The sequence below is a fragment of the Euprymna scolopes genome, chromosome 7 (genome assembly GCF_053919585.1).
Source record: "Euprymna scolopes isolate OS-2025 chromosome 7, ASM5391958v1, whole genome shotgun sequence".
In the NCBI taxonomy this organism is placed as follows: Eukaryota; Metazoa; Mollusca; class Cephalopoda; order Sepiida; family Sepiolidae; genus Euprymna; species Euprymna scolopes.
In genome coordinates this window covers 154,999,865-155,022,955 of record NC_136488.1, presented here as the reverse complement: position 1 = coordinate 155,022,955, position 23,091 = coordinate 154,999,865, and the positions used below count along the sequence as shown (strand labels likewise).

The following is a 23,091-nucleotide window of genomic DNA, read 5'->3' as shown; positions in this document are numbered from 1 at the left end:
CATGTCTAAACTACTGGAGATGTCATTGAAGAAGGACGGATGGTAGGAGGCGTAGGTTTAGTCTTTGTTTAAGAGTAAAGAACAGGATCTCCACAGCAACAGCGCAGAATGTTGCGAAGACAGTTGTCAAAGACTTCCAATTTATGCAGATTTGGCATTCCATAAGTCACGTCTCGCAGCCATATAGAAGGATGGTTTTCATCCCAAAGTTCTGGTAGCAATTTGATTAATCTGTATTTCTTCCTATACTTTTTTGCTGACTGCAATAAGATAATCCTGGGCAACGTGTGGTCGGGTCAGCCAGTTCGGGTCAGCTAGTTGATAATCTATAATATAAAAGCGAAAATGTGTGTTAGTGTGTGCGTTTTTTTGTGTTTGGGGGGGGGGTCTTAGAACTTTTTGTATACTACCTAGACTATGATAGCTACGATTTACAAAACGGCATCGTAAATATCTTTTATTTAAGCAACTTTTACACGCTATTTCCTGCTCTTCGCATGTTTCTTTGGCCTTTTCATATAAAACTGAAACTGATTCAAAAAACAAAAAAAACAAAAAACAAAAAAAATCAAGTCGCTGGTCTTCGTGGCCAGCAGGTGTTGAAGGCAATCAGCTTCGATCACTGTTGGGAATACCCCTTCATATCAGACAATTGCTATTCTTTAAGACACTGTCAGAGCTCCCTTCTCTTGGTAGAGCTGATTTTTCCCACTTTTCCCACAACAGCGGAAAGAATTTGGTGTTTTAATTTCTTCTGCGTGAACTTTTTCACTTTCTGCATGTCAACTTTTTAATCGTTAAATTAGAACACTTTTCACTTCCTTTGTCGTGGCCGAGCAGAAAGTTGTCAGGGTTTTTATCACTTTCTTTTCCACTTTCACGTCTAGGCTTCGAGTTCGATTTTACCTGCCTACCAAAATTTTTTCTTTCTTTTACATCTCCAAACATCCGCGTACCCCCGCTGGTCTATAATACAAATCTCATCTTTCTGTTTAAATGTATGTTTGTATGTCTTCCTAAAACTTTCGAGAAAGTTGACAGATTTTCATGAGATTGGTATCATTTTGAAGCTCATCGTCTCGGACAACAAATATTGAAAAATTGGCCAAAAACATTAATTCTTTCACCCTCGACTGGGCAGTTTTCTACAAGAAGGGGTTGATTTTTTGCAAGACATCATATCAGTTGGATTGACTTTGCCTAATTTTAACATTCCGAACTTCCGGTCGCGTCATGGAGTAGCATATGATGTCAGATTTTCTTTCACTTCCTTTTCCGCCTTCGTGTCATGGGTTCGAGCCTGCCTGACTACTAGCATGTTTTTTGATCAACACACACACACCTCCAAACACCCAAGCAACGTCGGGCATCCAAGCTAGTATAAAAACAAATGTGAATTTTACAAAAATATGTATTAACTTGGAATGTAATTTCAAAAGGAAATTCAATCTTTCAATTTTAATTTCTTAAATTGATACAATGGTTAGGATATCATACAGCGTAATCATGTTGACATGTCTGTTCTCATTAGATCATCAAAGTTAAGCAATGTTGAGCCTCGTCAATATCAGATGATGACCATTTTAGAACACCAGGCGCTGTCAACACCTCCTTGCAAAAACTGCAAAAACCTACCATTTTCCCTGACAGGCAACTTAAGACCAATTGTGAATTTGATATTCCCATAAAAATTCCTTTGGAGGAAGTCAGTTCAACCTGCCTAGGGTGAATGCCACTTCGGTATTTGGTATAATGGTTAAGATAACAAATTTGTACTAAGGCAGTTGGGTTTCAAATCACTGCTTGGCAAATTATTTACAAGATTTTTTACGGTGTTAAAAAAGACAAAATCTAAATGAAAATTATCTATATCTACCTAGTGTTGCCTAGAATGCAGTGAAATCATTTTACTTTTTCACCTTTTTAAACTTGTAAGCAGCTATTATGTTCTTCAATGTTATCTTTCTAATTTTTTTTTTTTTTTTTTTTTTTTTTTACACAGTGATCACCACTTATCAAGGCCCGGAAGCCACTCAGGGATAAGGGTTATTGCAGGTACATTACGTTAGTGTGGAGATTTGATGAAGTGTTTACTTAAGGGAGCGGTTCATTAGGAATTTGTTAACATTGGACTTGAAGACATCGAAGTTGTAGTCCGGTGGGAAGCAGGCAGACGGAACAGTTCCACAGGCGTGCAGTTCTAAGAAAGCTTTGTTCATGGAATCCACGTTTTGATTTAGGCACAGATATAGAGTGGGGGAAATTTTTCACAGTGGATTCAGCTAGACGGGTGTTTTTCGTGAAAGATTGGCGAGAGGGGACCAGAGATTGGAGTTCAGATGAGCACCTGCCATGGAAATAACGATAAAACAAGGATAGGCTCGCAACGTCTCTTCTGTGGGAGAGAGGTTGCAGGGTAGAGAAAAGGGCATCCCCCACTAGGCCACGAAGTCTATTCTGTACTCTGTCAAGGCAGGATAGGCTGTTTTTAGCAGCTCCTGCCCAGATATGGCAACAATATTGCATCCTTGGACGTACTTGGCTTTTATATAGATAGAGAATTGCATCAGTAGTGAGATATCTTGCTAGATAATTACAAAAAAAAAATGTTTCATATTAGCAATTGTCTGGGCCGGATGAAATAATTAAGAGAGATAAACTGAAGCTATGTACATTATTATAGTGTTCAATCTATATATCTATAAAAGTACGAATGTGCATGTGTGTGAGGACACTTCTCAACAAATATTTGATCTACATACTTGAAATTGGGTATAGAGGGTATTCAGACACATGGAAAACTTTTTAATTGGTTTTCATCCAGAAGAAAGGGTTGCCAAAGGGTCAAAATTGAAAAATTGCTATGTAGGAGTTATCAGATTTTTATCTGTTTGTCAACCGTTTCACAAATGCACATGCGTCAATGGTTCATGTTACAGATTCCTTATGTTAAGGTTTGAAAACACTTTTTAAAGATTGTGTCACGTGGCCTAATAGTTATTGTACTTGACTCGCTGTCTTTAGATTTTGGTTTTAATCTCAACTCCAAATTTTTTTTTTTTTTACAAGAAGTGAACAGGTTAGAAAAAACATAATACTCGCATGCATATGTTTCAGTTTCTTTTTTTTTTTTTTTTTTTTTTTTTTAAGGAATTTAACATCACGTCTAATATCTATGGTATTTCTGTTTATAATAAATAAGAAATCTGCATTCATTAAAATATAATATTTATGCATATTTTACAATTGGGCAATACCGGGTGGCCTGCTAATAATGACCAGAAATCGGCTAAGCAGGAGCAAAGTTTGATTTGTCAATTTAAATGCTATTTGGGTCTGACTGTAAAAATCCCATAAGATGATTTAGATTCAGATGCACACGTCATATAAGTTTGTTCTTAAGTCTAGACTTGTTAAACGTAAATGTAAATTTGTTAATTATCAATCTTTTCTGTTTGTTTTTTTTTTCCAGACATGAACTAAAGGTTTCTCCAGTTTGACTACAAAGGAGGCTAAGTGTGACTGTCCATCTTTAAGGTATGGCTACCATAGTTTTATTGGTGCCTGCCTGCATGTACCTTTCTTAACAACGGGGTTCAAATCTGGTTTATTATTCATCTTCTCAACAAACCAATTCACTCAAATGATTTTCTGATATAATAAAGTAATGCCCACTGGTTTCTTTTGAAATCCACCAATATCACGTTTATTTACAGCAAGTGGGGAAACATTTCTTTTTGTTAAACGGAAAAACATTTATGTTTATTCAGTTTGTACAAATTTGTTTAATTCCGTAAAAGTACTGACTGATTTACATAATTTGTAAAGTCGTTTCGATTTTAACATTTTTTTTTTTTTTTTTATTTCTTCCATACTATTTGATTTTGGAAGAAGAAAAATATTGCTTTTTAAAATTTGGAGAGAATTGTGATCTGTATTATGTTTTAAAAATTATATTTCATACCTTTTATATGTCAAAAGAATGCCTTAGATATTCAGTGAGCAAATAACTTTGAAAAGTGCAATTCTGAATTTTTGAGATGAAGTGTGAATGTTTTATGTTGATTAATTGAACTATTATTCTCACCTTGGGTGTTATTAGCACAACATTTCGGTCCCTGCAACCTGCGACCTTCTTCGGGTGTTGAGAACATGCTTCTTTTTATCAATGCAGAGCCAATCCCCCTTTTCCTTAGAGAAAAAGGTTTTCAACACCTGAAGGTCACAGGTTGACCGAAACGTTGTGCTAATAACACCCAAGATGAGAATGATAGTCCAATTAATCAACAAAACACAAGTAATTTTGAAAAGAGTAGAAAAAGAAGAAAAAAAATTTTTTTAAGTTCAGAAAAATCTATCATCGAATTCCATTTTTTTTATTCTTGCACAAATCATACTTTCTTTGATAATTACTAAATTGATATTCAATTGTGTATTTTTTTGGTGTGTCTATTTAAATAACAAAAACAATATTGAATGTCAATGGTACCTACATAATTGTCATGTCGTAAATAGTAACATAGCCAAAATTACAGAAAATAAGGTAGAAAATTAATAATCATGAAAAAAGACATTTATATAAAATCTAGCAATTTAGTTTCAAAACTCTTCCGATTCGAATTGGAGAGTCACCAGGGGAGGTAATTAAGCTTTCAGTTTTTTTGAGATCTAATTCAATCAGTTATTTTTTATAAAAAAAATAAATTCGAACAATCAAAAAAAAAAAAAAAAGTTATAAAAAAAATTCCCAAATTATGTATATATGTTTATTTTATTTTTGAATAAATTCTGTCTGCTATACATATTATTTCAACTGAGTTACTTCTCCTTTTCTTATGTCACTGGACCTAATATGTTTGCCTCAACGTGTAACCTTACCAAATTATTTTTACCCTTATTGAAACTTTTTTCAGAAATAATTTTCTACCTTATTGGTTTCTGTAATTTTTAGATATGTTACTATTTGAAACCTGAGAATTACATAGGTAATTTATTTTACTTACAATTCAATATTTTTTTGTTATTTAAATATAGAAGCAACATTTTTTTTTCTCTCTCTTCAAATTCATAAGCTTTTTCTCTTTTTGCATGAAAACAATGGAAAACTACTCCGTCATAATTTTGAAGTTTTTAATAAGAAATATTTAAAAAGTAAGATATTCATTACTTAAACTTTTTAATATAAATTTCTGAATATTTCTCTCTTGATAATACTTGGTATTAAGTTCATTTATGTATGAGTTGTAAATGAAAAATGTAAATGTTTCCTTGAGCTTAATTATTAGTAAGTTTTCTCTTTGTAAATTATTATTCATGTCTCCAATGAATCTCTTTGTCTATTTTCAGTAAAAAAAAAAAAAAAATGATATTACTCTTTATATGTATAATATGAAGTAGCAATGTGTATCATTCGCTTTAATGTAGAGACAGGCAATGAATTTAATTTTTTTTACCAAAAGATAAATATTTTTACTTGAAAAGAATTCCTAAAAAATCAGAATTGGTTTTACAGCTTTTTCAGTGTGTATTAATGACTTAATATGATTTTTTTTTTTTTTTTTTTTAATTTTGATCCCTTACATTACTCCCTCCCCCATACACACACATTGATTTTAAGATTGAAATACACTTTATTATACCCAGTCAAAACTTGGTAACCACTTTTACAGGAAGGTGTGAATAAATTTATCAAAAATAAATTGTTTTTTAATTGAAGGTAGATCGCTAAAGAAATTTAAATATAAAAATTGAAAAAAAAAAAAAAATGAAGTCTTTTTTTTTTTTTTTTTTTTTAAATGAAAAAAAAGTTATTTTACATACCTACTATGACTTTATTATATATTTTATTCATGTATTAATGTTATAATTTTAATTTTTATATATATATATATATATATATATATATATATAAATTTTTAAATCAAGATTTTTTGTTTTTTTTTGTTTAAAAAAATTACTTTCATTTCTCACCCCTAACCTGATTACTATTATTAAAAATGCGATCTTTTCAATCTGTGTGTGCAAGCCGTGCATGTTCACAAGAGTATATATTGTGTAATGTCAATTTTAAATTGATTTGGTTCTAGTGTTGATATTTAACGTTTTACATAAAATGAAGTGTCTTTTATACAGTCACTTTCTACAAATCAAAATTGTGACCGTTGGGAGCAGAATTGGTATAATGACTATGAAATCACCTGCATAAAAATTCACATCCTATCGGATCTTATTGTAGTTAACTTATGCATTAATACCTTTGAGAAAGGTATAAACGCACACTTGCTGTCATCTGTGGGTTAATTAATTTAATGGTACCTAACAAATTTTAAGTACTATTTCAGTATTAAATCTTAAAAGGATTGATTTTCTATAAAACTGAAACTATGTAATGTAAATATTAATGCCTTAGCAAATGAAATCTTGATAATATATTTTTATCTGTTATTGGGTTATAGTGCATAATTCTTTCATGGCATTTCTTGTGCCATTTTGGCAGTAGACATCTCTCCAAGTCGCATGGAATTGTCTGCGCTGAATTACACACTACAGCTTCAAGATTTTTTTTCCTGCTATTTTATAATTTGAAAGTGCCGATTTATTACTTTTTATAAAGCATTAATTTGAAATGATTATGACACTGCTATTTGATCTCTCTTGTCTTTCTTTGCCTGACCTTGAAAAATAAAAACCTTGTGAACCAAACAAATACAGTGTAATCAAGTATAACAATGTTGCCAAAATGTGAGATTTTCGATAAAAAAATTTCAGACATTGATTCATAAAAATTGAAAATCTTAGACCAAACTATTTTATAGCTGATGAGTTTAGATAAAATATAATCTGGATTCAGATTCGCCAATTAAACTTTTGACAAGTTCGCTACATGTATTCGTGTGACTTGTTTGGATAATAACTTTGCTTTTGGAAAGGTTCAGATTCTGGAATAAAATATAGAATAAAATATTTATGAAGTATAAATATTTCAAAAGTAACTTCATGAAAAGGTGTGCTTGTGTGTGGAGAGAGGGATTATATCTTAGCATGATTGCCCAGTATTGTCCGGGTGAATAGTAATTTATTTTTATCAATAGCAATTGATTTCCTACTGTTGTTACACATGTGATAAATCTTGCTGTAAAAATTGAAACAACAAATCAAGGTAGCCCCTCTCCTCCCCAAAAAACGGAATTTAAATCTTATGAACAAATGTGTAAATAATTTTACAAAAAAAAAGTTTTACTTAAAGATTTCAATTCTCTCTCTCTCCCGAATCTCTAAATAAAGCATCCCATGTTCCAATTTTAGTTACAAAACATATTGAAAACAAAGGAATATTTTTTTTTATATTTTAATCCATTAAAAGTGAAAAAAAAATTTTTTTATCGGTTATTAAGATTTAAGCTATCTCTTTGCTCATAAAAATTAAATTTGTTCATGTAATTATTCTTTCCTTTCTTTATTATCAGTTATGATTAAGATTAAGCCTCTCTTTCTTTGCTCATAAAAATAAATTTGCTGACGTGATTATTGGAAGCGAACCGGATACAAGTATGTTCATTTTTATTATATAGATTAGAAAATTATATTTCAATGGACTATTTTCTCATGGTTTGGTTTTAATAATTATCCAGAATAGTTGAAAAATTTTTGTAAAAACCTAAGGAATATTTATATTCAGGATTGATTATATCTTAACTAATTAATAATTGGACCTTTTTTTTTTTTCACTTGAAAATATAACTTGTGTTGATCTGCTTTACATCTTGTAAAATATTGAAAAGAAAAAAATCTTTATGGTCTAATTGTATAATTTATAAATTTTCATATTTTTTTTACTAACTTAATATATTTTTCTGTTTTCTTTTTTGTAACTGAGCACTTACTGAAATAGATTTTTTTAAATATTTTATTTACCAAATTTTAACATTCTGAATATTTATTGAAATAGGTGTTTATTTAAAATGACACTTGATGATAAAAAAAAAAGTGCAGAAACATCTTTATGGTGTATGTACTAGTTATGGAACTAAGATGTCATATTCCCAAAATCATAAATTGATCAAGTAATTTTTTTTTTTTTTTTTAAGAAAATTGAATTTTACAATTTTTACAATTAAAGTTTTAATTTGAATGCAAAATCTTTGTAGTTGAATTGAGCTGTCACCCTTGGCAAACTTTAAAACAATATGGTCACTTTTGACCACCTTGCTTCCTCATAAAATTTGAATTTTTTAAACAAAAAACTATTTGATTAATTTACATGATTTTTGTAATATGTTTCATGCTGTGTATATGCATCATAAAGATTTTTCAGTATTTTTTTTTTTTATAATTAAGTGTAATTCTAAATAAGTACCAAACTAATATTTTTTTTTTTTTTTCTTTTTTAATATTTTATTTATCAAATTTTACCATTTTGAACACTGGTGTCTGGTTCTGCCAGATCCAAGAAATCTATTTGCAGGAGCACTCATCACATTTCAAGGTGTACTTATTGAATATACGTTGCAAAGATCTCGGCGCCATAATTCCCCAAGTTTTCTTTACTCTAATAGGTAGGCAAAAACCTCCAATTCTAACAATCTAATCTTTTTACATTTCAATTTATTTTTGTTTTAAGTTGTATTTTCAATATTTTCAAGTTTGTCTTCACTTCTTTCCCTAAGAATTTTTTCACACCAGTTGTTTGGCAAATGAAAAAAAGAATATCTTCTGACTAATTTGACCTGTTTGTTCATCAAGTAATTTTTTTTATTTTTTAACAAGCCTGCATGATGTTGGGTTTAGCATAAAACATTTAAAGTAAAACTGTAATTCAGTTGAATTTTTTATTTAAATATTCGATTATAGTTGGCTAACATACTTCCTAATTTACCAGAAACGTTGACAATGCAAATCTGTTCATTCACTTTTTTGAAATAGTATTATTTTGATTTCAATAATTTCATTTGTTATTTTGATTTCAATAATTTCATTTGTTATTTTGATTTCAATAATTTCATTAGTTATTTTGATTTCAATAATTTCATTAGTTATTTTGATTTCAATAATTTCATTTGTTATTTTGATTTCAATAATTTCATTTGTTATTTTGATTTCAATAATTCTATTTGTTATTTTGATTTCAATAATTCTATTTGTTATTTTGATTTCAATAATTCTATTTGTTATTTTGATTTCAATAATACTTAATTTATACTTTTTATTGTATTCTTTTCAATAATGTCCTTTTCTTATATTTTATTTCAATAAATCACTTCAAAATAGAAATACTGAAGAACAATAGAAGTGAAGGAACTGATTTGTTTTATCACCGCTTCCGGTTGTACTATGCCGGAAATTGGGAAGTATGTGAGCTGAATATTCTGCTAATCACTGAAATGTGGCATTATCACGCTGACATACCGGTTGCCATTAAATCACTGAACATTGTTGAGCCTGGTCAGTACTAAAATCAATGACTATTTGCTAATACCAGGTGCTGTATGTGTTCTGAAGCTTGGAGAGGGATGCTCAAGACATGCTGCATGAAATAATGCAGTGTGCCCTACAACCTTGGAGGGTTAAAGGACTCAGATTTCTGACTGATCACAGAGAAACTTTAAAATCCATTAAGTTGGAATTATCTATATGTCTATAAAAGTGAGAATGTGTGTGTGAGGATAGCTCTCAACCTATATACTCAAATTTTTGATCTACAGATTTGAAATTTGGTGTATAGGATATTCAGACGTGTGGAAAACTTAATTGTCTTCATCTGGAAAAAAGGGCTGCTAAGGGGTCAAAATTGAAAAATTGTTACGGGGGGGGGGTCATCAGATTTTTAACTGTTTCACAACTGCACATGTGCAAATTGTTCACATGACAGCTTCCTTATATTAAAGAATAAGTAGGTTTGAAAACACTTTTTAAAAGATCGTGTCAAGCGGGCCTAATGGTTATCAAACTTGACTTGCTGTCTTTCGGTTTTGATTTCAGTTTAAGTATTTTTTACTTACAAGAAGTGAGCTGTTTAGAAAAAACACTATTCACATGCACATTCTTTCCATTTTTTTAAATATTTTTTCTATTTATTTATTTATTTTTTTTTTAACGAATTTAATGTTACGTTTAATACCGGGCAATGCCGGGTACATCTGCGAGTTAAAAAAAAAAAAAAAATCTTGATCCACATTCGTTTTTTTTTATGTATCCACAATAGCACATTTCACACAACACATTGAATTAGAAAATCTAAAGAGAACTTGAATGCCTACTAGACACTATTAAGTATCAAAGGTCTGTACACGGTTTATCAGGACAACCTGGCATGAGGATACTTTTCCCTAGAAGTAAACACAGATTAAATATTCCAAATCACATTTCGTATTCACAGCCGAAATAAGATCTGTGGATGGCTAACCCACATTGGTTTTTACAAGGGATGGTGCTTCTTCGCCAAGTGATGTACCTCAAGTAATAGCACGAAAATAGATACTCCACCAGACTAGATGTATTCTTGTCTTAGAATCCAGTACAACCAAGAGACCACAAGTAAAATATAACTTGTTTAAATGGTCGATTGTTCTCAACTTTACTAGCTCGGTGCTTGAGAGGTAAAAGAACGTTAATGGAATATTCAGATATCTTGTAGAGACGAACATAACATAAATGAAGAAGTTAAACAAAAAAAAAAAAACAGCAAGAATTAAACACCTTGATTGCAGTAGGAAGCTTTGAGTTCTCTAAAATTGGTCAGAGTTAGGGTAGAACTGGACTGTCCCCCCCCCCCACTCGATCACTAGGTTCCCCACCTACAACTCTAGGATTATACAAGGTTCATATTAAAATGTTTTTCTTTTTTTAATATAATATATTGGATTGATACTAACATTTGTTTTTAAATATCTGAAATCGAAGTTTAGGCAATTATTTTTGCAGACTAGTTGCAAGATCAACCATGGTAATGAGATTAAATGCGGCTTTAAGATAGTCAATATAATCTACATCCATGTTTAATCCAATTACCACAATAATTGCTTCATAATCCTTTAGTATTAAAAGATTATTTTTTTACTGTTATTTCACTCCAAACAAGACACAGTGCCAGTTTGACACAAGGGGCTAATATTTGGGACCAACTTTACAAGGATACTATGTCGGGAGTTGAGCAGAGAGATGTCTGTTTACATTACACTTAAACTTATGCATGTCAGGGAAGCAGGGACCTGGCAGAGACTTGCAGCGTCTAGCAGTTTGAGGGAAGAAACTATTTAAGTATTAGGTTTTCTGGCATCTAGAGATTTTGACAGTGTAGGGGTGGGACTTTGCTGCTTGTCAGATTTGTCGAGGAGTAACAAGGGCTTAGAGTTCATCGGAACACATTCCATTAAAATACTTGTAAAATAGGCACAAGGATGCAATATTATGACGATGGGACAGCGGTTGGAATTTGGTTGCTAGTGTGGGACCGTTTAGGTTGTTGACTCTTTTTTTTTAAGCTGGTCTAAGAATGAAACTAGTGGTAGAGGCACCAACCCAGATATGGTAACAATACTCCACACATGGGCAAATAATAACTTTGTAGAGATACGGGATACTCTCAGTTGTAAGGAATTTAGCACGGTAGAGAGAGCCCACGTTCTTCGCAGCAGCTTTGGCAATGTGTTTGTTCCAATTCATGTTGCCTGTGAATATTAAGCCAAGGATTTTGAACAAAATACTTTCAGGTAGTGTATCGTTAGTCATGGCAATTGGTGGTTGAGAAGGTTTTTTATAATTATTAAAGGAAAGAAGTTTAATCTTAGCAGCATTGAATGTTACCATCCATTTACGACCCCATTCCATTACAGACTGGAGGTTTTCTTTTAAAGTTTTAGCCATTTCTTTAGATTTGTGTCTATTCATGTTCCTCTGGAGTCTGTTATGGAGCATGGTGTTACTCATCTAAGAAATAATTTTATCAGGGAGGTCATTCATGAATAGCAGGTCCAATAAAGGTTCAAGGATCGACCCTTGTGACAAACCCATATGTATTTATATCATGTTTTGATATACAACCATGAAGGGCAACCTAGATTTTTTTCTTATCTAAGAAGGATTAAGAAACACCTCTTTATTTTTTGTTAAAAACTTGATTTTTTTTTTTTTTTTTTTTTTTTTTTGACAAACATAAACTGATTTGGAGGGGGGGGTAAAAATTTTCTTTTTGTATATAAATCTACAGTAAACATTAACTCTGACAATGCAAATGAAAATTTTACACAGCAGAATCCAAAGTTCAGTTTATATTTGTTACATTAGATGATATCAAGTAACAATTAATTCACTTCCTTTTAGCACATTATTCTTGCAAGGATTTAAAAAAAAATGTGGTTCAAGTTCATTACCCCCCCACACACACACACACAAACATCAAAAAACAAAATTAAGTCCAAAATAGACTTCATAGCTTAGTGGGAGATTCTCTTTTCCACAGAAGAGTCGCTGCGAGCCTGTTTCTGCTCTATCATTATTTTAAGAGCAAGTGCTCATCTGAACTCCAAGCTATGGTTCACCCTTGCCTAACTTTTATGAAAAACACTCGTCTAGCTGAAACCACTATCAATAATTTTCCCCACTCTTTATCTATGCCTAAATGTAGATTCCATGAATAAAGCTTCTTTCTTAGAATTGCATGCGTGTGAAACTCTCCATTTCCCTACTTTTAAGCTGACTGCAATAGGGTCGTCTTCAAGTCCAACGTAAACAAGTTCTTGAGCCGTCCCTTGAAGTAGTCCAATTTACTAAATTTCCACTAATGATGATTACTACAATATTGTCCTATTGGCTACTGTACACTCATTGACCCTTATCTTTGAATGGCCTCTGGGCCTTGATAAGTGGTAACTCCTTTGTAATAAATAAAAAAAAATTTGATGTATATATCCATGATGGAAAATAAAAATATAGCGTATAAAAATCATGTAAATTGATCAAGTATTATTTTTATATAAAAAGGTTATTTTTAAGCAAATTTATGGCTAAATGATCAATCTCTCGACGCCACTTTTGCAGGACAAGCAAGATAACTCCAACTCTAGTGAGATTTTAGAAAGCCATTCTTAACAGTGGGGTGGGGGGCATTGACCAAACTCAAATTTGCTTTAAAATTATTTTCTTAAAAAATAAAACTACTTGATGAATTTGTGGTTTTTGGTGTATTATATTTTCTTCTTATCACGTTTTTTTTCTTTGGAGATGGGTGTATGGACTAACATGAAAAATGTTTCTATTAATGCATACTAGCTAGACAGTTTTACTTAAAAATCGTATATGCTAAAACCCTTCACCTCTCCTATTACATTGAATAATTATAAATCTTTAATAATTAATTTTATATAATGACTGGATGGGGGGGGGGTAAATACACTTAAATATGATATTTTAATTTGTCCAGACATTGTATATATAATTATAGAGCCATGATTTTGAAAGTAAAAAAAAAAAAAAAAAAAAAAATTTGGGTGGCATCAGCTAGAATCGAAACCCAAACTGTAGCATTCAAAACTGGTGTCGTTACCACTGTACCAACGTGAAACTCATATGAACTGATTAAAAATAAACTAAGATGAATGTACAAAATGTATAACGATTTTTTTTCAATTTTGACCCCTTAAAAAAAAACTACCCATAAAAGAACAGTCCATAAAAAATTTGATCATTTGAGGTCCCTAGCGCCACTCTGCAACTTTTAGTTTCGAAAGCGTTAGTTTGAAAATCTGGAGACAGACAAACAGACATAGTGAGTTTTATAAATTAGATTAAAGAGAAAAATTTATTCTATATTTCGTAATGTTTTAAATCATTGATTTTATAAAAATGTGGAAGAGTTCATTTGTGACTGCAAAAATAGACACCAAATTTTTAGATAAAATTATGATACTATCATCTAAAATGAATATATGTGAAATATTTTCATCTCTTACTGCTTATTGCCATCAAAACAAATTAAAGTTATTTTTAAATAGCATTTTGAAGTATTCCATGTATAGTTTGTTAGTACTATTCAAAGACACTTGTTTTGAATTTAAAATTTGCATAAGTATTTTTTAAAGCAGTTCATAATTAATGTTTGATATTATTTATATTTTATATGTGAAGTGGCTTAAATAAGTTTCCAGACTTATTTTGTATGGGCACTTTTATTGATAGTACACACATGAAACTCTAGTCCCCTTCGAAGTAATCTCCTCCGGCTGCAGTGCACATGTTGTACCGTTCAAACAACTTCTGGAAGGCCCCATGGAAGTCCTTTTGTGTGAGCATGTCAATGACCTGCATTACAGCCTCTTTCCTCTCCTCAATTGTTGCACAATGACAGCTTCTAAGGTTTTTCTTGAGTTTAGGAAATAACATAGTCACAGGGAGCAAGGTCTGGACTATAGGGTGAGGAACTATTTTGATACTCATCTTGGTCATAACGTCTTTCTGATCTTCTCTGATCACCCTTAAGACAAACTTTGTGCAAATCTTTTGCATCTTCAGTTCCTTGTCAATAATTGTGTACAGTTCCCTCACTGATATCAAACTGTGCACTCATTGTCTCTATAGACACACTACGATCCTTATCCATATTTGGCTAATCAACTGTGGCGTTCTAACTTCCTTACTCCTCCTACACCTCTCAACATCCCTCACAGACTCCCTGCCTTCTTTTAATCTCTTATGCCTTTCAAAAACTTAAGCTCAATTCATGCAAGATGGTCCAAAAGCAGTTTGAAGCATTCCATGTTTCTGTGGCATTTTTTCCAATTTGATAACAGAATTTTATTGCATATCATTCTTCTAAAAGTATCCTCATGTTCAGATTGCATTTTTGAAATTCACCAACTGTGATAATCAGGCTTAGGTAGGGTGTATTCAGACCCCTGCTGTAGCTGTTCGTTTGAACCTGAAATCATAAAAATTGGTCAATCATGTCATAGTATGTATAGCAATAATATACTGAATTTTTAAGAGTTTGCAACAATTTTAAATGCCTGTACAAAAGAAGTCTGTAAACTTATTGAAGGCACCTCATAGATGTATGCAATAAGTTCCTCAATATTCTTTCTTCATGGTATGCATGTATACACATAAAAAATAGTTACCCAATTCCCCCATGGAGGGGGACTGTAGCAGTTATTCAAACCTACTACTCTCTGCCAATTCAGTCGAAAAACAAAGATCTTTCCTTCTTATGCAAGACTAACAGATTTCTGTCTCTGAAGTCATTGCCGAACACTTAACTCTTAGGGCTTTTATTTAGAAAATTTAACTCTACTCAATTTTTAACCTTACGTCGAAATATTAACCCTATAACTAAGCACCTGCATGATTATAGTTGTAGACAGTTTTTAATTTTGTTTTTATACTTCACACTGCCGTGTCTTGTTTGTCTAGAATCTACTCCTTTCATTAGTAGTTGCTTTTTTCTTATGTTGGTATGTGGATTTGAGTGTTTAATACAATCGTAATTGTATCGCTCAATATTCTGGTCCCTCAAATGTACACCCATGAAAATCGTTTATTCAGCTAAATTATCGTCTGCTGTTAATTCAAGGTTCAATCACACCAAAGTTTGCTTATGCTTACACATGATGTATGTTACCATATAAGTTCTTTTGGTGACTGGCAACAAGCTTTCACCTGGTTTACCGGTTTGTGTGTGTGTGTGTGTGTGTGTGTGTGTGTGTGTGTGTGTGTGTGTGTGTGTGTATATAGAGAGAGAGGGGGTCCACACTAACTAAATATTGCCACTTGGAACTTAAGGGACTATTTGGGATCGTGTCTAACGTGACTGGGGAGTTAAGCAGTAAGATATCTGTTCACATTACATTTAAACTCCAGCAGATTAATACAGTCAGAGAAACAGGAAATAGAGAGGGAAATGATAATCCAAAACCAAGAGTTTGTATTTTGTTATCTAAGCTTACAGCTGTTTCCAGATGTTTATAAAAAAAGAATGCCAGTTTTAATTTTCTATTTTCATAAAACGTTTTCTTAATTTTAAAGAATGTTTATTTTCAAAAGAGAAAAATATGTTCAACAGTCTCATGCTGTGCAATTCAACTGGTGTGAAATAATTGTACCAATAAAATGTCTTATATTTAAGTTTTCTTGATGCTATCTTTAGTTTCTTTGCCTATTCTTTTTCATATAATATATATATATATATATATATTATATAATCTCAAAGAGTCAATCTTTAACAAAGCAAAATTTATCAAGAAAAGCTCAGCACCATTAAGAGGAGTAAACAATATTAAATAAAAGATGAGGAATAAAGTTACATAGAACTTTATATCATTGGAACAGTAAGGAAAAAAGGGAAAAATTAAGAAAAAAATCTCTATAGTCCATGGCATTTCGAAGTTAAATGCTTCTCACTAGAAGGGCCAGAATTATACAAAATGCAAATATAGATAAAATGGCTTCATAACATTTAGATAAGATATAAGAATGAAGGAATAGGAGAATATGGTGAAAAGTAATAAAAATGGGTATAAACATATAAGGCTAAATTGGAGGGGTAGTATATATGTAAATAATAGCATATGAAATAATGCGATCATTAAAGAAGAGCAAAAAAAATCGCCCCCTTTACTTGTCCTTATTGTTCTGATGATATAATAAAGTTATATCTTTTATTCCTCATCTTTCATTTAATATTATATGCGTGCGTATATATATATATATATATATATATATATATATATATATATATATTTCAATACAAAATTTTCCATTACCAATTGTTAACTTCATATATTTTCCAGTTGTTCAGTGAGATATTGAAATAAGTAAAAAATGAATTGAAATGTGAAAAGGTTAATAAAATTATTTCCTGCAATATATTATGTATCATGCTGCTGTTTTTTTTTTTTTTTTGTTGACACTGAGTAATATCCTTAAATAAACTGTTAATTTATCACAAATGATGGGAATCGTCCACTCTGATATGAAAACCAGTGTGTGTGTATAACATAAATATAAATTTCTATTTGAGTAAAAAAAAAAAAAAAAAAAAAAAAGGATTCCAGATGATCTCATTTCAAGTATTATGGGGAAAGGAGAAAGCAAATTTTAAGTCATCTCCCTACCCCCTCCTGCTGTTTAAAATTAAAAAAAAAAAAAAAAATCCTTCCTTCTGTTTCCATAATGAGAAATCTCCTCCTCCTTTGCTCTTTTTATACTGATTGATTTTCTTTTTACTTCCTTACATTTTGCATTTAAAAACACTTTTATGAATATTAGTTCAAACACTGGAAAAATTTTTTTTTTCATTTTTGACAGCAGGTGTGCACACATTTAAGTATAGAAAATCACATTTTTCTTGCTGATTTTCTGTATTTATTCTCAGACCCATAAGCTAAATTATTCAATTATTTAAGAGCATTACCTATGCAAACAGTTTCAAGAAAAAAATCAGCGTAATACATAATATAAATGAAAAAAAAAATGTACTTGTTTTTATTTCCAACAGAAGAGTCTTGCTTTTCAACGGCATATCAATGAAGATACAGCTTAATAGATTTCTTGGAAAATGTTTTTTTTTTTTTTTTTAACTATTTAGCATTACATTAATCATTTTAGCATTGGTTTGTTAATAAGATAAATTTTTTCTTTTTCAGAATGTATGAATAAGAAATCTAGTAATCTTGCGATATAGTTAACAATAGAGAAATTAAAAAGCAAAACAAGTGTAAGTGACCATACATTAAAATTGCATATAATATCAAAGTCGGTAAAATATTTGAAGATATTGCATTTATTGTGGAGGATCACAAAGTCTATAGTTTGATTCAGGATGCCAAATAAATGGCAGTCCTACTTGAATATTGTATAGTTTGTCAATATGATACTGGCCATTATAAATGTGTTACGTTTCACATATAAACCTGTACATAATATAACTTTCTTTTTTTTTTTAACCACCCCTTAAAATTTTTTTTTTTTTTTTTTAATAAAACTTTGATGTTCACTCATCTCGATTTATTCATTGGAGTTATCGTACAACAAAATGCAAAGAATTACTGATTGTGAATAAATCTGTTTTAAGAGGTTAATTTTAAAAAAATAACTGAATTTTAGGGTTTTATTAGGGGAGATTTTTTGAGTAGAACACATTTATGTTGGAAACTACTCTAAGGGGCAGTAAGCCCCACCCCTCCCCCCATCTGTATAAACACCCGTTTTCCTTCTGTGTCATGTTTCTTTATTTTTATTATTTAACTCGATTTCTCCTCAATCATTTAAAATTTCTAAAATTTTATTGTATTGATTTCATTTGTAGGTTATACACTGTTCTATCTTGTATCATAGTGTCACTTGATGGTGGGATTAATTTTTGTCTTTATGTAATGGCAGATCAACGTAATGGACATTGTATTTGTGATGTATCGATTTCTGTAGTTTCTTTGAGATTTCTCATAATCCCTGACAAACTCCTTCTCATTCCGAAAGAAGAATCATCAAAGATGCTGGACCTATTTCATATTATCTGCTTAATAACAAGAGCAAGATGTTGGGTGGGGGTATTATCAAGGCACTTTTTGAATTTCATTCTCAGAAATGACTATATTGATACATCAGTCCAAAAAAGGCAGTTTCACCGGTATGCCTGTTACCTGGAACATAAGGGAGTCTTAACACAATTCCTGCATGAAGGGGGGGGGCAGGAAGACCTTACAGTATTATGCTTAGACCTTGCCAGAGAAACTGATGGGAGAAACCCTAGAGGCATCACATACCGTATGTAAACTAATAACCAACAACTATGAAGAATTTTGGCTGACCGTAGTTTCTAGAATAGTCGCATCAAAATAAGAAAAGCTGTGAAAGGGCATCATTGTCCAAATCAAGTGACGATGGTAAGCCCTTCTAGGAAAATTCATATATCTCTAAATTTTATGAAATTTGAACAATAGGTATTAGACATAAAATAATTCTCCAAATTGTAGTTTATTTGGAGTATTTTAGTTTAGTTTCAGCAGCCATAATCTCATTAGAAAATTCAAATATTTCAGGTCCTGGATATGACCTTAAACTATATCCAGTGGTGAGGCCCCAGCTTGTGGGCTTTGGGGAGTGTGGAGCCATCGTTTCATTGCCATTGCTCCCAGGTCCACTCTGACCCGGAGTGGTAGTACCTGTTAGGATCCCAACTATGGCTTAAATAGAAACGGACTTGAAAACAACAAATATATTCTATTAAAAAATTTTTCTTCAATCTTTGTATTCGGCATTAAATAACCTGAAAAGGGTTGATATGCCGTAAAACAACCAACCAATCAAATATTTCAGATTTGCATTAACTTTGATCCATAGTCATTAGACACCATTGAAACAAGATTTTCTGAATTTCAATTTCTTAAAACTCCTAAACTTAAATTTGAGACATTTTCTAAATTCGTATGTATTCTGATAAAAATTAAAAGACTGTTTCTAGACATTAGGCTTAGTATCATTATATCTTAATTTTAATGTCTTTAAGGGGACATAAACATGGTGCAAATCTTTTCTGTTCAGAGTGTCAGTTGAGTGTAATTTTACCTGTCTCTGGATGAGTATTCTTCTCTCAAACTATCCTATGTCATAAATCTGTTGGAAATCTCTAGCAGCAAATGGTTTTAGAAAGACTGCAATTAACTTTATTTCTCTGAATATTTTCCAGTCCACTAATAGGTTAATATTCAACATGGATTTTTACCCAAAGAAGACTGAAGGTCAGTTTCGCTGTGAAGTTTGTAATGTCGGCGTCAATTCAGAGGTGCAACTGGTCCAGCATCGAACAGGAAAAATGCACATTCGAAAGATGAGAGGTGATCTGCCAGAAGAAACCGAAGGTTGGACACGACACAATTTGTTTTTTCTATATTTTGTCATTGGTTATCTTTGATCTCACTTTTTTCTTAAATTATCATATGAACAGCAACAAAAGTTAATTGAATTTAAGAAGAATAGTTTGAAAAACTAATCATTTGTTTAAGATATACAATGTTTTTAAATTATGATTGACATACCCCAAAACAGTTTTATTTTTCATTCTTTAACATGATTTTCTACAAATAACTCGACAATTTTAATTTAAAATTAATCATAACATAAATTAATTGTTGAATAAGTGTCAATATCTGGCCTATTTTATGTTTTTAATATTTTTACAGTTTACAATAAAAGTTTGTTTTAATTAAATTAAACTTAAGTATCTGAAAATGTATATAATGGCAAAAATAGTCAAGTTTATTTGTTTTTATTTTTATTTTTTTTTTCTACCAGATTGGTAGTAAAAATTATGCTTAGGTTGTCCCTCCCCCTCTCAAATTGAATGATTCCGTTTGGCTAAAAAAAAAAAATGCACTAAATTTTATTGAATTAAAACTAGTGAGCAACATAAATTATTTTGTAAACATCTATAAAACCAATTGCAGATTTTTTTTTGCTGCTCATCTTGCGCTTTGCTTGATGTTGAAGGTTTGCAAAAGAATATATTGAATTTGTATACTTATACCTAATCTAACTTTAGTTATGTAGGTTCATTTAATACAAATAATAAATTTGTTTTGGAATGTTATATTTTAAGCTTTCTCGATAATAAAATTTTAAAATCCCATTTAAAAAAAGTTATTTAATTACAAAATTCTCTTAAATTTATTTTTTTGTTAATAGTCGAAAACAAAAGAATGATTTACTTTGTCCTTTTAAAAATTTAAAGAGAATTTGGAAGCATTTAAATTGGATGTTATTTCTTGCTTAAAATTCTTAGCAAATCCTCATGTATCAAAAGATTGAAACTTTGAGGAGCTCTCTGCACAATTTTATAGACTAGCAGGACTACCCGGCATTGCCTGGGTCAAAAATGTAACATAACTTCTATCCTTCTCTTTTCCCCCTTCCCAACTCCTCTTCTTTGCGTAGGCCATTCTTCTCTCGAGTCTGTGCAAGGGAAAATATCAGTTACGTTGCTTTATGCGATAACATTAAATGATATAAATGCCCATTTTGACCCCCTAATAATATATTTTCTAAATTTTAGGTATTATACATTCAAGAGCAATGCCAATTAAAAAATATATATATATCTTTATGGGTCACTGGTTAGTAGTTTGTGATTTTTAGCTGGACATACATACAAATGACTACCCTTTATATAATAGATTAAGAAAACATTAAGTTAAAGTTTTTTTTCATTAAACAAAAAAGCTCATCAAAAATGAAAGTAAACAAACTCGCTGGCAATGCTGCATGGGTACAACTTTTTTCATGAAATCGGCCAATAATATATTCTTCCAATTTTTCCTTTTCTACAGATTAAGTTTTACTTAATTTATAATCCTGTACTTAATAATTCATTTGTAATCGTTAAGTTTATTATTTTAATAAAAGTAAAAGAAAATCATTGATTTGTTCACAGCAGTTCGAGGGGCGATGCCATTCCGTGGCAAAAATGAAGATGACGACATGGATCCAATCACACAAGCTGTAGTCAACAATGCACTTGGGAAATTACCTACCAAACGAAAAGCACAACAAGTAAGTTTCTAATATGCCAAAAACAAATGAAGTTTCAAAGCTAGTTAAATATTTAAAAAAAAAAAAACAAGAATTAGCCTCTTTCTGTTCAATATATGTTCAGCCGATTACAATATGATAGTCTTCAAGTCCAATGTAAACAAGTTCATGTTGAGCTGTCCCCTTAAATAATCCAAATTCTACCCAATCTACATCATTAACGATTATTACACTACTACCTTACATTCATTAACCCTTATCCTCAAGTGGCTTTCGAGCCTTTATAAGTGGTGACTCCCTTTTATTTATTTATATATAATGGCATAATCACGTTGACACACCAGTTCTCGTTAGATCACCAAAGTTAAGCAATGTTGAATCTGGTCAGTACTAGTTGGGTGAGCATTTTGGGAATTCTAGGCGCTATATGTAGGAGAGCATTGACACCTTCCTGCAAGAGTTGCAAAAACCTAATGTTGTTATCTCCTCTAACGAGTATATACATGCAACTGGAAACCGCTTGTAAATTTCATACTCCCATGGAACTTGCTCCTTTAGAGGAAGCTGATTAAATCCACATAGGCTAGTGCCATTTGCAATTTTACATATATTTCTCTAGGACTAGTTTGTTTGTGCTGATATTCTCTTTTGTTTATAATGAACTACTCCAATCTTTTTGTTCTGTTCTCTCTTTCTTCAACTGTTAACAGAAGGAGAGTGACCAAAGCAAATGTAATAGATGACATCTATAAATATAAAAGTGAAAATATGTGTATATATGTATGTTCGCTTTTTGTATATGTCTGTAAAAGACTTTTTTCCGAGAAGCGGTCGGTCGGCTCACAACTTCTTAAAACTTTTTATATCACATATAAATCATAATATCTATGAGTTGACAATAGATCTCGCCTGTCTATTTAATTTGCTTGACTTTGAAAAGATAAATATTCAATATTTTTCGCTCGCCGCATGTGGATTAGGCTTTTTCGTATAATAAAAACGACACTAATTCTGGCGGTATTTTTCCGGTCACGATCGCCGGAAATGTCCGAAAGCAATCAGACTGTGCCCGCAGTCAAAGTTAACCTCATTAAGTCATTAAAACGTGCACCTGCCAATTCTAAATAGTTAAATAAATTCAAACGTGTTTCCATTAGTATTTCGCAATGGCCCAATGGTTAACGCTGCACGTTTTTTCACACTTTAATTTTTAACTTCGCCTCAAGGGTTCAGGTTCGATCCTCATACTTACCTACCAAAACTCTGATTTACCCAAAACCACATACACCCAGGCAACGCCGGGTCTTCCGCTTGTATAGAATAAGAGGAAGTGGTCAAATCACATTGCTATGGTTGGTAGCACCCTACCCAAGAGCCCAACATTTAAACTCTTCAGCCTAACATTTACAAACAACATGAATTGTAATAAATACATTGAAGATTTTGCCAAGTCTGATACAACGATGACCACCATTTAATGGTCTAGAAAACTGTCAGAATTCTTTCTATCTATTTATCTATCAAGCCACCATTTACCCATGCCACATCTAGGCATTGGACAGGATGGAAAAAAGTTTC

At 31.4% G+C, this 23,091-nt stretch overlaps 1 protein-coding gene across 4 annotated transcripts in view; it reads left to right on the top strand.

Moving 5' to 3' along the window:
• Nucleotides 1-23,091, top strand: part of LOC145280078 (zinc finger protein 385B-like) — a 63,413-nt gene that overhangs the window by 14,267 nt on the left and 26,055 nt on the right. Inside the window, exons 2-5 of one of the 4 annotated variants that reach the window (XM_080131776.1) lie at nt 3,473-3,537; nt 8,444-8,555; nt 19,676-19,847; nt 21,416-21,534. In XM_080131776.1, the coding sequence (XP_079987902.1) occupies nt 19,700-19,847; nt 21,416-21,534 (267 nt within the window). In that variant the 5' untranslated portion in view covers nt 3,473-3,537; nt 8,444-8,555; nt 19,676-19,699. The remainder of the gene's footprint in view (nt 1-3,472; nt 3,538-8,443; nt 8,556-19,675; nt 19,848-21,415; nt 21,535-23,091) is intronic. The other 3 variants (XM_080131778.1, XM_080131777.1, XM_080131779.1) reach the window with 3 other exon arrangements.